The sequence below is a fragment of the Anas acuta genome, chromosome 25, assembly GCF_963932015.1.
Source record: "Anas acuta chromosome 25, bAnaAcu1.1, whole genome shotgun sequence".
In the NCBI taxonomy this organism is placed as follows: Eukaryota; Metazoa; Chordata; class Aves; order Anseriformes; family Anatidae; genus Anas; species Anas acuta.
The window spans coordinates 2,177,716-2,190,012 of record NC_089003.1 but is presented as its reverse complement, the minus strand read 5'-3'; the positions used below and the strand labels follow the sequence as shown (position 1 = coordinate 2,190,012).

General features: G+C 70.1%; 2 protein-coding genes across 2 annotated transcripts; one reads left to right on the top strand and one right to left on the bottom strand.

The window, feature by feature from the left end:
- Positions 1 to 1,702: 1,702 nt before the first annotated feature.
- On the bottom strand, positions 1,703 to 4,868 carry LOC137844242 (collagen alpha-1(III) chain-like). Its single transcript, XM_068660444.1, has 3 exons — positions 4,851 to 4,868; positions 2,796 to 4,438; positions 1,703 to 2,721 (listed from the first exon to the last, which is right to left on the bottom strand). The coding sequence occupies exons 1-2, from the start codon at positions 4,866 to 4,868 to the stop codon at positions 3,173 to 3,175; spliced, it is 1,284 nt and encodes a 427-aa protein (XP_068516545.1). The 3' UTR covers positions 1,703 to 2,721; positions 2,796 to 3,172.
- A 458-nt stretch (positions 4,869 to 5,326) lies between these two features.
- NR1D1 (nuclear receptor subfamily 1 group D member 1) lies at positions 5,327 to 12,171 on the top strand. The gene is given in 12 exon segments (XM_068660743.1): positions 5,327 to 5,483; positions 8,267 to 8,395; positions 8,398 to 8,430; positions 8,433 to 8,470; positions 8,472 to 8,543; positions 8,545 to 8,599; positions 8,707 to 8,786; positions 8,890 to 9,034; positions 9,281 to 9,741; positions 9,862 to 10,047; positions 11,323 to 11,533; positions 11,633 to 12,171. Coding segments are annotated over 12 exon segments (1,638 nt in total). The 5' UTR covers positions 5,327 to 5,455; the 3' UTR covers positions 11,833 to 12,171.
- The last annotated feature ends 126 nt before the right edge of the window (positions 12,172 to 12,297 follow it).

Below are 12,297 nucleotides of genomic sequence, written 5' to 3'. Positions count from 1 at the left end.
CCGGGGACCCCCCCGGGCCCTTCCTCACGACACCGGGGAGCCCCCGAGCCCCCCCTAACGACACCGGAGACCCCCGTGGGCCTCTCCTCACAGCACCGGGACCCCCCCCTCAAAGAGAGGGGGGGGTGTGGGGGGAGGGGACACCCCCCACCCTCCAAAAGCGCCCCCCCTAGGGCCGGGCCGGTACCGGCGGGGGGGGGGGCCAAACCGGTGGCGGCCCCCGGTTACCTTTAAACCGGGCGGGGGGGGCGCATGCGCCGGCGGCGGCGGCGACGGCGGCTCAGGGACCGGGGGGGGGGCAACCGGAGAGGGGAGGGGGGGGTCGGTTAGGAGGTGAGGGGGGGGTCCCGGGCCGGGGGGTCCCGCCCCGCCGCCCGCAGTATCCCGGTGCGGCCGCCCGGTGGCTCCCGAGCGCGGCGGCTCCGCCCGCAGCGCAACGGGGGCGGCACCGGGACCCCCCCCCCCCCCCCTCCCCGTCTCCGTCTCCCTCCCCGCGTCCTCCTCCCGCACCGGGACCCCCCCCCCCAACACACCCACGCGTGCCCCGGGGGGGGGTCTACAGCCTGCCCCCCCCCCCACTTGTGTGCACACGCACGGCCCTGCAGGACTGCAGCGTGCCGGGGGGGGGGGGGGTTTGCAAATGGGGGGTGGGTGTGCAAATGCATGGGGGGGGGGGCACGTTCCTGCAGCCCCACGGGCTTGCACACGCGTGCACGCCCCGCTGGGCTGCAGCCTCTGGTGCATTGTTTGAGCACGCGCGTGCACGCACAAGCACAGCCACAGGGGCTGCAGCCCCCAGCGTGCACACGCATGCACGCACATGCACGCACATGCACACGCATGCACATGTATGCACATGCAGTCCTGCAGGGGATGCAGCAGCTGGTGCAAGTGTGCAAGTGTGCGTGCATGCACCAACATGCCTGTGTGCACGTGTAAACATGTGTTAATATGCACGCCTGCAGGGAAGGATTGCAGACGTGCAAGTGCATGCACGCACACACAAACACTGGCAAGTGCTGCAGCCCCCAGTGTGCACACACCGTGCACACACACACAGCATGCACACCCATGCGTGCATGCTCATGCATGCACACCCTTGCTCACAGATGCACAGACACACTGCATGGAGGGACTGCAACCCCCTGCGTGCACACACGTGCACACACACATGCACACATTAATATGCATGCACACACGCTCCCCGTGCACACGTGCACGCCTTTGCACACATGTCAGACACCCCTGAAAGGAAGGGACTGCAGCACCCTGTGTGCACATGCATGCACACACATGTGCACACATGGACCTGCATGCACACACACTCTCCCTGCACGTGTGCACGCCCTTGCTCACACTTTCACAGACAGCCCTGCAGGGAGGGACTGCAGCACCCTGCGTGCACGTGCATGCACACACACATGCACACGTGTACCTGCATGCACACGCATGCACACACAGCCCTGCAGGGAGGCACTGCAGCCCCCTGCATGCACACACGTGTGCACACCCTTGCTGACACCCACACCCACCCCTGCAGGGAGCCACTGCAGCCCCCCACATGCACCCCCCCTGCACACACCCCGCCCCCCCCTGTGCAGGCACTGCAGCCCCAGCACGCACACGTGCTTGCACCCCCCCGCGCACACTCTCAACCCCCCCCACCCTCTGTGCAAACCCCCCCTCTTTGGGGGACACAAACACACACACGCGCGTGTGCCTCTGCAGCGCTGCTTTTAATCAGGGGGTGCAAGGAGCAAACCTGCAGCACGAGGGGGGGCTGCGGACCCCCCCGGGAGACCCCACAACCCCCCCCCAACCCCCCCAGGACACCCCGCTGCAGCTCTGCAGCTCTCCTTGCATGGCTCTCCACGCCACGGCGTGCAGCAGCGGGCCACGGCTACCCGGTGTGGGGTGCGTGTGCGCGTACCGGGGGGGGGAATAAAATAAAATCAAATAAAATAAAATAAAAAAGGGGGGGGGTTCCCTGCGGCTCCTGCAGGCCCACGTGCCGGCCGGGCGCCCGCCCGCACATGGCTCTGCAGCAGGGCTGCTGCTTTCGCAGGGCGGTTGTGGCGGCTAAAAATGGAGCAGGGCTCACATGCGCCCGCCACGTGATGCTGCCAGCGGCCCCGCGCGCATGCAGCAAAAACACGGCGCAGGAGGGAGGAAGATGAGGAGGAGGAGGAGGAGGAGGAGGTGGTGGTGGTGGGGAGGGGAGGTGGTGGTGGTGGTGGGGGAGAGGCGCTCACATGGGCTGGCACAGACGCCGAGCCCCCCGCAATGTGTGTGCTGTGTTGTGTCCCCCCCCCCCAAAAAAATAATGAAGGTCGCTGCTGCACCGGCACTGCTGGTGCCCCAAATCTGAGGCCGTGGGGCTGTGGGGTTGGGGTGGGGGGGGTTTGCCCCCCCCTCATGCATAGAGCGCCCCGCTGACACACTGAAGGAGCCCCCACGCCCCCCTGCCCTTCCCTGGTTTTGGGGGTGTGGGGGGGGGCATGGGTGGGGGGGCACCCCTGCGCACCCCGGCTGCTCTCCATGTCCCCCCCCAAATCCCTGTGCCCCTTCTGCACCCCCCCTCCCCATCCTGGCATCACCCCGAGCTCTGGGGCTGTGCATTCCCCTGGGGGCCCTGCACCCCCCAAATCCTGCACCCCCCTGGGGTCCTTGTACCCCAAATCCTGCAGCCCTACAACCTCGGGGATCCCTGCACCCCCAAACCTGCACCCCCTGGGGTCCCTGCACCCCCAAATCCCACAGCCCTACAACCTCGGGGATCCCTGCACCCCCCAAACCTGCACCCCCCTGAGGTCCCTGCACCCCCAAATCCCACAGGCCTATGACCTTGGGGGTCCCTGCACCCCAAAACCCTGCACCCCCTGAGGTCCCTGCACCCTCAAATCCCACAGCCCTATGACCTTGGGGGTCCCTGCACCCCAAAACCTGCACCCCTACATCCTTGGGGTTCCCTGCACCCCCAGACCCTGCAGCCCCCTGGGCATTTTACGCCCTCCCCAGAGGTCCCCCCCTAACCCCTGCACCCCCTGACCGTGGGCACCCCACACCCCCATCCCCTGCCCCACTGGGGGGGGGGGGTCCCTGCCCCGTCCCGTTTTTGGGGTGCTGGGTGCGGGGGTGCTGGGTGCGGGGCCGGGCGCCCCAGCCCCGTTGTTTACCTGACTCTTTTCCCTTTCCGCAGGGAGGGGAAAGGCGAGTCCTGGCAGCACGGAGCCTCCAGCCCCGGCCAAGAGCTGCAGGGGGGGGGGGGTTGGGATGGGGGGGGGCCAAGTGGGGGCCGCAGTTCCCTGCTTGCAGCCAGAAATCTGCTCTGCAGGCAGGAAACCCCCCCGGGGCCCCCGGCGAGCGGCCGTGCCCAGCTCCCCGAGCGCAAGCGGGGTCCTAGCCCGCCATCAGCAGGGTCCCGTGGGGATAAAAAGGGGGGGTCAAGGGTGTGGGACCCCCCCTCGGGTGCCACTCGGCACCCCCCAGCCACCCCCTTCCCGCAGCACCACACCGAATTGCAGGGGGGGGGGAAACTGAGGCACGAGGTGCCCACGGTGGCACCGGGCCACGCTGCGTGTCCGCGACCCCATAGGGACCCCAAAACCCCATAGAGACCGCACAGCGGGTCTGGGGGGGCTGGGGGGGGGGGGCAGCTGGGGCTGCAGCACTTTGGGGGGGCTCCAAACCCTCTGCGCCCCCAGCACCCAGCAGGAGGAGGGGGGGGGGTCCTCACCCCCGCTGCGCCCCCAGCACCCAGCTGGGAGCAAAAAGGGGGGGCGCAAAGGGAGAAAAAGGAGGTGCCCCCCCCTCGGTGTGTGTGTGTGTGCCCCCCCCCGGCGTGTCCAGAGCTTTTTCCTGGAAAAGGTGCAGCGAGGTAAACAACCCGGGCGGCCCCGGCGTAAAAATAAATCCTCGTGCGCGCAGCCGCCGGCACGTGGCACCGCCGCACGGCACCGCCGGCAACCCGGCCACGGGGGCACGCGGCCACCGGGCCCCCCCCCTGAAACAACCCCCCCCCAGCACCGCCAGCTTGTCCCCTTTGTCCCCCAGGGAGGGTGCGTGTGGGGGTGTTGGGGGATGCCCTGCTTTGGGGTGCATGGGGGGGGGATAAGTGGCGAGGGGGGGGGTCACGGTGCCACGTGTGGCACCTGGCACCAGGGTACGGCGGCACGTGGCGGGCATCGGATGGTTCAAAGTGGCCCCCCCCGTGTTGTGGGGCTGCCCCCGGCACCCCCGTAACAGCCCCCGGCACCCCCACAAAAAGCCCCCGGCACCCCGGTGCCGTGGCACAGCTTTGGGGGGGCACTTTTGGGGGGGGCTGTGGGGCACGGCGAGCGGGGGGCTGGTGGCTTCGGTGGCACCGGGGGGGGGCGCACGGCTGCGCCCCACCCCAAGTGCCCCCCCCTCCAGGCACTGGGGGGTCCCCAGGGGGTCCCTAGCCCCATGGTGGTTGTGTGATGTGTGCCCCCCCCCTCCCCGGGGACCCTCAGGGTGCCGGCACCCCCCCGGTAGCAGGAGGAGGGGGCTCAGGGGTCCAGAACCCCAGTGGGTGACACCAGTGGGGGGGGGGGGGGGCGCAGTGCCATACTGGGTGTCACTGGTGTGGGGGGCAGTGCCATACTGGGTGACGGGGGTGCCCAGTGCCATACTGGGTGTCCCCAGTATGGGTGACAGCGCCATACTGGGTGACAGGAGCACCCAGTGCCACCCTGGGTAGGTGACGGTGCCATACTGGGTGTCACTGGTGTGGGTGACAGTGCCATACTGGTGTTACTGGTGCGGGTGACAGCACCATACTGGGCGACAGCTCTTCCCAGTGCCATACTGGTGTCACTGGTGCACCCCACCGGCACACTCAGCACCATCCTGCGCCCCCCCCCAATCCACGGACAGCACCTCCCGGTACCCCCGTAACCCCCCTGGTACCCCCAAACACCCCCCGGTACCCCCGTCCCCCCCCGGTACCCCCCGTACCCCCCCGGTACCCCCCACACCCCCCGGTGCCCCCACACCCCCCGGTACCCCCGCACCCCCCCGGTACCCCCGCACCCCCCCCATTTCCACCCCCACTGCTGGTGGCGGTGCCGGGACCCCCGGTTCTGCCGCTCCCCCGGGGGGTCCCAGTTCCCCTTCCCGGTGCCCCCCCCGGTGTCGGGCGGTGGCGGTGCCGCAGCCCCGGGGGCTCTCCGGTGCCGAACCGGAGCCGGCGGCGGAAAGTGTGTCAGTGGGGCACGGGGCTCTCCCCGGGAATCACATGGGGGAGGCGGCGGCGCCGCGTGCGCCCCAGTGCGCAACCGCGCCCGGTGCCGGGAGGAGGAGGAGGGGGGGGGGGGAACGGCACGGGGAGGGGGGGGGGTTACGGGGGGGGGGAGGCGGGCGCACAGCAGCCGGCGGCACGGTCCGGATCGGCTCAGCTCGGGAGAGAACGGGTCGGGAAGGAACGGCCCCCGGGATGGCCGCCCCCGATACCGGCAGCACAGGTCAGTGGGGGGGGACCGGGAGCAACGGGAACCGGCACCGGGAGAGGGGTGGGGAGGGGGTATGGGGGGGGTCGGGAATGGGAGAGGGACCGGGGAGCGGCACCGGGAGCGGGATCGGGACCGGCACCGGGACTGGGATCGGCACCGGGACCGGCACCGGGTTGGGATTGGAACCGGCACCGGCACCGGGGTCGGGATCGGCACCGGATTGGGATTGGCACCGGGATCAGCACCGGGACCGGCACCGGGACTGGGATCGGAACCGGGACCGGCACCGGGATGTGGGGGGGTTTGTCCCGAGAGCTGCCCCCGGGGGATGCGCACCGGGGCTTTACCCCGGGGCTCCTCCGTCCCGGGAGCGGGCACGGGCGGACAGAGGGAGGACAACCGGGCAGCGGCACCGGGCGGTGCCGGGCACCGGAGAGATCGCGGGAGTGCGGTGGGGAGGGACGGGGGCACCGGGACACCGCGGGGCAGCGGCGGCACCGAGCCGGGGAGCGGCACCGGGGGGGTACCGGAGGATAATGGGGGGTACCGGGGGGTACCGGGGGACACCGGAGGATACCGGGGGGCACCGAGCCTGGAGCGGTACCGGGGGGGTACCGAGGAGTACCGGGGGGTACCGGAGGATACCGGGGGGCACCGGGGGGTACCGGGGGCACCGAGCCTGGAGCGGAACCGGGGGATACCGGGGGATACCGGGGGGTACTGGAGGATAATGGGGGGCACCGGGGGGTACCGGAGGACCCCGGGGGGTACCGGGGGATACCGAGGGGGTACTGGAAGATACCGGGGGGCACGGGGCCGGGGGCAGCACCGGGGGGTACCGGGGGATACCGGGGGGTACCGGGGGCACCGAACGGGAGCGGCACCGGGGGGCACCGGGGGATACCGGGGGGCACCGGGGGGCACCGGGCCGGGGGCGCTGCGGTCGGGCCCGGTGCTCGGGGGCCCCCCAGGACCGGGGCGGGGCCGGGGCGGGGCTGGGGGCGGGGTCCCGGTGCCCGGGGTCGGGCGCGGCGGGGGGCGGAGGCGGTGCCCCCCCCCCTCCCCTCCCCCTCCCCCGGCACGTGTCCCCCTCCCCGCCGCTGCCACGTGCGGAGTTTGTTTTCCCCGCAGCCCCGCCCCCGTCCCCGCCCATTGGTCCCCGGCCCTTTATGACCTCATCGCGCTTGGCCCCGCCCACCCCCGTGACGTCACGCACCCGGAAGCGGGGACGCCGCGTCCCGCTCGCCCTTTTCTGGAGGGGGAGGGGGGAGGAGGAGGGGGCGGGGCTTGGTGACGCCATCGCCGGGGCAACCAAAGGGCCGGGGGCGGGGCGAGGCGGGGCGGGCGGCCAATAGGAGCTGGGGGGCGGGGCAAAGCGTGAGGGGCGGGGCCGGGGGGCGGCCACGTGCGGCCGGAGCACGTGGGGCGGCGGCGTGAGGCTGCGGGAGCCGGGGGGGGGCCGGGAGCCCCCGGGGGGGGCGGGGAGATGGAGCCTCAGGGACCCCCCCGAAGCCCCCCAAGGGGGGTTTGGGGCTGGGGGGACCCCGGGGGTGACCCCCCCAGGACCCCCCCCATGTCCCCGTGGGGGTGACCCCCCCCCCCCCAGGACCCCCCCCCCGTGTCCCTGTGCCCCTGGGGGTGACCCCCCCACATGCCCCCCCCCGTGTCCCTGTGACCCCCCCCATGTCCCTGTCCCCCCCAAGGGTGACCCCCCCCATGTCCTTTTACCCCCAGGGGTGACCCCCCCGTGCCCCCCCCCAATGCCGCTGCCCCCCAGGGGTCCATGGGGTCGGGGACCCCCCCCCCGTGCCGCTGTCCCCCTGTTTTGGGGTCAGGGACCCCGCTGCCACCCCCCCTGCTTTATCCCGGGGGGGGGCTGCAGCCTCTCTGCTGCAGAGTCTGGGGTCTTCAGGACCCCTCCCAAACCCCTTTCACCTTGGGGGGGGGCACACAGGGTGTGTGTGTGGGGGGGGACACGGGCACTCGGCACGGGGACAGCCCTACCCGTGCCCCCCCCCACCCCCCCCGTTTGGGACCCGCTGCCCCCGATTCGGTGACCTGCTTTGGGGCTGGCACGGCGAGACTGGGAGGGGGGGGAGGAATAAAGGGAAGGGGGGGGGAATAAAGTGGGGGGGGAGGAATAAAGATGGGGGGGGGATAAAGGAATAAAAGGGGGGGGGTGGCGGTGGCAGCGCGTGGGGCGGCCAACACATGGCCGGGGCCAGCCCGTGTGTCCCCGTGCCACCCGCCACGTGCCTGGCCCTGAGTCAGCCCGGGGGGGGGGACACGGACGGGGAGGGGGGGCCGTGACCCCGTCCAGGGCTTCATCCTTGCTTTGGCCACCCCTGGGTGCACCCTCGTGGGCTGGGGGGGCTCTGTGCCACCCCCCACCATCCCCCGTGGTGCCCCCCTGCTTTTGGGGGGTCCCCGGCGCGCAGCCCCCTTTTGCGCAACGCACCCACGGTGCCGGGGGCTGTGCCGTGGGGCTGGGGGCTGCACCGTGAGGCCGGAGCTTCCCCCGTACCGTACCCCAAACCTGGGGGGGTCCCCATCCGTGTGTCCCCCCCCCCTCGTGTCCGTTTCCGGGGCTCGTGTCCCCGTCCCACGTGCCGCCTGACTCAGGGCGCACGGCACACGTGCGCCCACGGCACCGGGGCGCTCCCAAGGGGCGCCGCCAACCCCGGCCCCTTTCCGGGGTGCTCCCCGTTGGCTCGTGTGCTTCCCCCCCCTCGTGTCCCCGTGTCCCCGTGTCCCCCCCCTCCCCGTGTGTGTGACGGTGCCCGCTGTGCCCGCAGGCGGTGTGATCAGCTACGTGGGCTCCAGCGGCTCATCGCCCAGCCGCACCAGCCCCGTCTCGCTCTGCAGCGACAGCTCCAGCGGCAGCTCCCAGCCCTTCCCCTCCTATTTCCCCCCCTCGCCCACCGGCTCCTGCAGGACTCCCGTGCTTACGGGGGGGGCTCGCTGCCCCCCATGAGGACGGCTCCCCTTCTTCTTCCTCCCTCTTCCTCCTCCTCCTCCTCCTCCTCCTCCTCGTACGGTTCCTCGGCGAGCTTCCCCGGTGCGCCACCGGTTGCCGGCGGATGAGCGGCGGCGCAGCTCGCCCAGCAAGAGCAGCAGCACCGTCACCAGTGAGTATGGGTGGGGGGGAATTTATTATTTTTTTGGGGTGCCACGGGTGCCTCCCCTACCCCCCCAGCACCCTGGGGTGCCGCTCACCCACCTTGCCCCCCCGCAGAGCTGAACGGCATGGTGCTGCTCTGCGGGGACGTCGCCTCCGGCTTCCACTACGGCGTCCACGCCTGCGAGGGCTGCAAGGTACCGGGGCTTGTGGGGGGGGATGGAGCAGAAGGAGGGGGGGGTGAGGAGGATGCCGGGGACACGGGGACCCGGAGTGACCCCCCCCCCGGGTGTCCCGCAGGGTTTCTTCCGCCGCAGCATCCAGCAGAACATCCAGTACAAGAAGTGCCTGAAGAATGAGAACTGCTCCATCGTCCGCATCAACCGCAACCGCTGCCAGCAGTGCCGCTTCAAGAAGTGCCTGCTGGTCGGCATGTCCCGCGACGGTGAGCCTGGAGCCCCCCCCGGCCCCATATCCCACCCCCAAATTTCTGTGCCGTGCATCCCTTGGGGCTGGGACCCCCCCAAACTCCGGGCTGTGCCCCCCTTGGGAGCGGTGCCCTGCATGCCTGTGTCCCCTGGGACCCTCCTGGGTTTGGGGAGGGGGTCGGCAGCCCCCCCTTATGCTTGAGATGGGGGGGGGGACATGGTGCCAGGTCTTGGTGCACCCCCTGACGCTGCTGTCCCCACAGCCGTGCGCTTCGGGCGCATCCCCAAGCGGGAGAAGCAGCGGATGCTGGCGGAGATGCAGAGCGCCATGAACGGCATGGGCAGCCCCCCGCCGGGGGGGCCGAGCATCGGCGAGGGTCCCGTGCCGGCCGGGGGTCACGCGTTGCCCCCCGGCCCCCCGCCGCTCGTCCCCCCCGCCTGCTTCTCCCAGTTCCCCCAGCAGCTGACGCCCCCCGGTTCGCCCGGCCCCGGGGGGGCCACCGAGGACGTCATCGCGCAGGTGGCCAAGGCGCACAAGGAGATCTTCGTCTACGCTCACGACAAGCTGGGGCCCCCCCCGGCCTGCGACAGCGGCGTCCTGCGCTGGGACGGCCCCCCCGCATGGGCCCCCGGCCCCCCCAAGCCCCGCTTCTGCCCCGCCGCCTACCCCGAGCCCCCGGTGCGGGGCTGCCCCTGGCCCCGTGGCCCCAAGGACGTCCTGCCGGTGAGCTCCCACCCGCCACGGGGGCTCCCCCGCCGGCCCCCCCCCGGGTATTTTTAGCCGCTAATCGCGCTAATCGCCTTGCCGGCGAGCCCCATGCTGAGCCGTGCGCGTCGCCCGCAGGCCTGCCCCATGAACAGCCACCCGCCGGGGCGCAGCGGGCGCTCGGTGCAGGAGATCTGGGAGGACTTCTCCCTCAGCTTCACCCCCGCCGTCCGCGAGGTGGTCGAGTTCGCCAAGCACATTCCCGGCTTCCAGGCCCTGTCCCAGCACGACCAGGTCACCCTGCTCAAGGCTGGCACCTTCGAGGTACGTCCCGGGGCACCCCGGGGCTCCACCAAGGTTGGCTGGTGGCGTTGTGTGCCGCCCCCCAGCCCGCCATGGTGCCCCCCAGCCCAACATGGTGTCCCACCACGTTGCACAACACCCCACAGAATTGCACGGTGCTCCCCGGTGTTGCACGGTGCCCCCCAGCATTATTTGGCCCCCTGTATCCTAACACAGTGCTCCCCGCATTGCACGGCGCTCCCCCGGTGTTGCACGGTGCCCACAGCACCTCACGGTGCACCACGTCCCAGCACAGCGCCCTGCAGTGCTGCGTGGTGGCCCCCCTGTCCCAGCACGGTGTCCTGCTGCGTCACAGTGCCCTGTGGTGTTGCATGATGCTCTCTGGCATTGCACGGTGCTCCATGGTGTTGCACGGTGCCCCACGGCACTGCACGGTGCCCCATAGCATTGCACGGTGCACCATGGCAATGTGCGGTGTCCCATGGTGTTGCACAGAGTCCCACAGCACTGCACGGTGTCCCACAGCATTGCATGATGCTCCGTGGTGTTGCACGGTGTCCTACAGCACTATGCAGTGCCCCACGGCATTGCACGGTGCTCTGTGGTGTTGCACAGCTCCCCATGGCACTGCACAGCACCCCATGGTGTTGCATGGAGTCCCACGGCACTGCATGGCGCTGCATGGTGCTCCATGGCCTTGCACGGTATCCCAAAGCCTTGCACAGTGCCCCACAGCATTGCATGGTGCCCGATGGTGTTGCATTGTGCCCCACGGTGCTGCATGGTGCCCCACAACATTGTACGGTGCCCCCCAGTGCCATACAGCGCCCCACGGTGCTGCATGGTGCCCCATAGTGTTGAATTCTGTCCCATGGTGCTGCATGGTGCCCTACAGCATTGCACGGTGCCCCATGGTGCTGCACGGTGCCCCCCAGTGCCGTATGGTGCCCCATGGTGTTGCATTGTGCCCCCCGATGCCGTATGGTGCCCCACGGTGCTGCATGCTGCCCCACGGTGCCATACAGTGCCCCACGGTGCAGTATGGTGCCCCATGGTGCTGCATGGTGCCCCCCAATGCCATATGGTGCCCCACAGCATTGCACGGTGCCCCATGGTGCTGCATGGTGTCCCCCGGTGCTGCACGGTGCCCCCCGGTGCCGTTTGGTGCCCCATGGTGCTGTATGGTGCCCCACAGCATTGCACAGTGCCCCCCGGTGCCATATGGTGCCCCTCGGTGCCGCACGGTGCCCCCCGGCCACCCCCATCCCACCAAAGCGCTGCCGCCCTGTGCCGCAGGTGCTGATGGTGCGCTTCGCCTCGCTGTTCAACGTGAAGGAGCAGACGGTGACCTTCATGAGCCGGACGAAATACAGCCTGGAGGAGCTGTGGGGCATGGGCATGGGCGACCTGCTCAGCTCCATGTTCGAGTTCAGCGAGAAGCTCAGCGCCCTCCACCTGAGCGACGAGGAGCTGGGGCTCTTCACCGCCGTCGTGCTGGTTTCGGCAGGTGGGCACCGCCACGAGGCCAAACCCATTTTTCCTGCCATCCCCCCTCCCCGTTTTAACACCGTTTCCCCCCCCCCAACCTTGGACCCCCCCCCTGCAGACCGCTCGGGCATGGAGGACGCGGCGTCGGTGGAGCAGCTGCAGGAGACGCTGATCCGCGCCCTGCGCGCCCTGGTGCTGAAGACGCACCCGGCCGAGACCTCGCGCTTCACCAAGCTGCTGCTCAAACTGCCCGACCTGCGCACCCTCAACAACCTCCACTCCGAGAAGCTGCTCTCCTTCCGCATCGACGCCCAGTAGGGCCCCCCCCTCCCCGTTCCCCCCCACCTGCCCCCTTCCTGTGCCCCCCACGCCCCCCAGACCCCCCCAACCTTTCCAGGACCCTGTACATAGCGCGGGGGCAACCCCGGTGCCACCCACCCCACGGCTGAACCCCGAGCGGGTGCCGGGATCCCCCCCTAATTTCCCCATCCCCACGGCGCTGGGGGCCCCCCCCCAGGACCCCCCCAAATGCCCCGGTGGCCAGCGGTGGACAAGCAGAGGCCGGAGGCCAGCCGAGCTGTGTGGGTGGGTTTGGATGGTATTTTTTTTTTTTTTTTTTTTTTTTTCCGTTTGTTTTTTTTTTTTCATCATATATTTATTACATAAATATATAGTAAAATAGACCAGCAACAATTACCATAAAAATATCTTTCTTTAAAATCCTGACCAAAACACAAAAGGGTTTAAAATCGCACGTCACAGACTGTGATTGTCACGTAAATC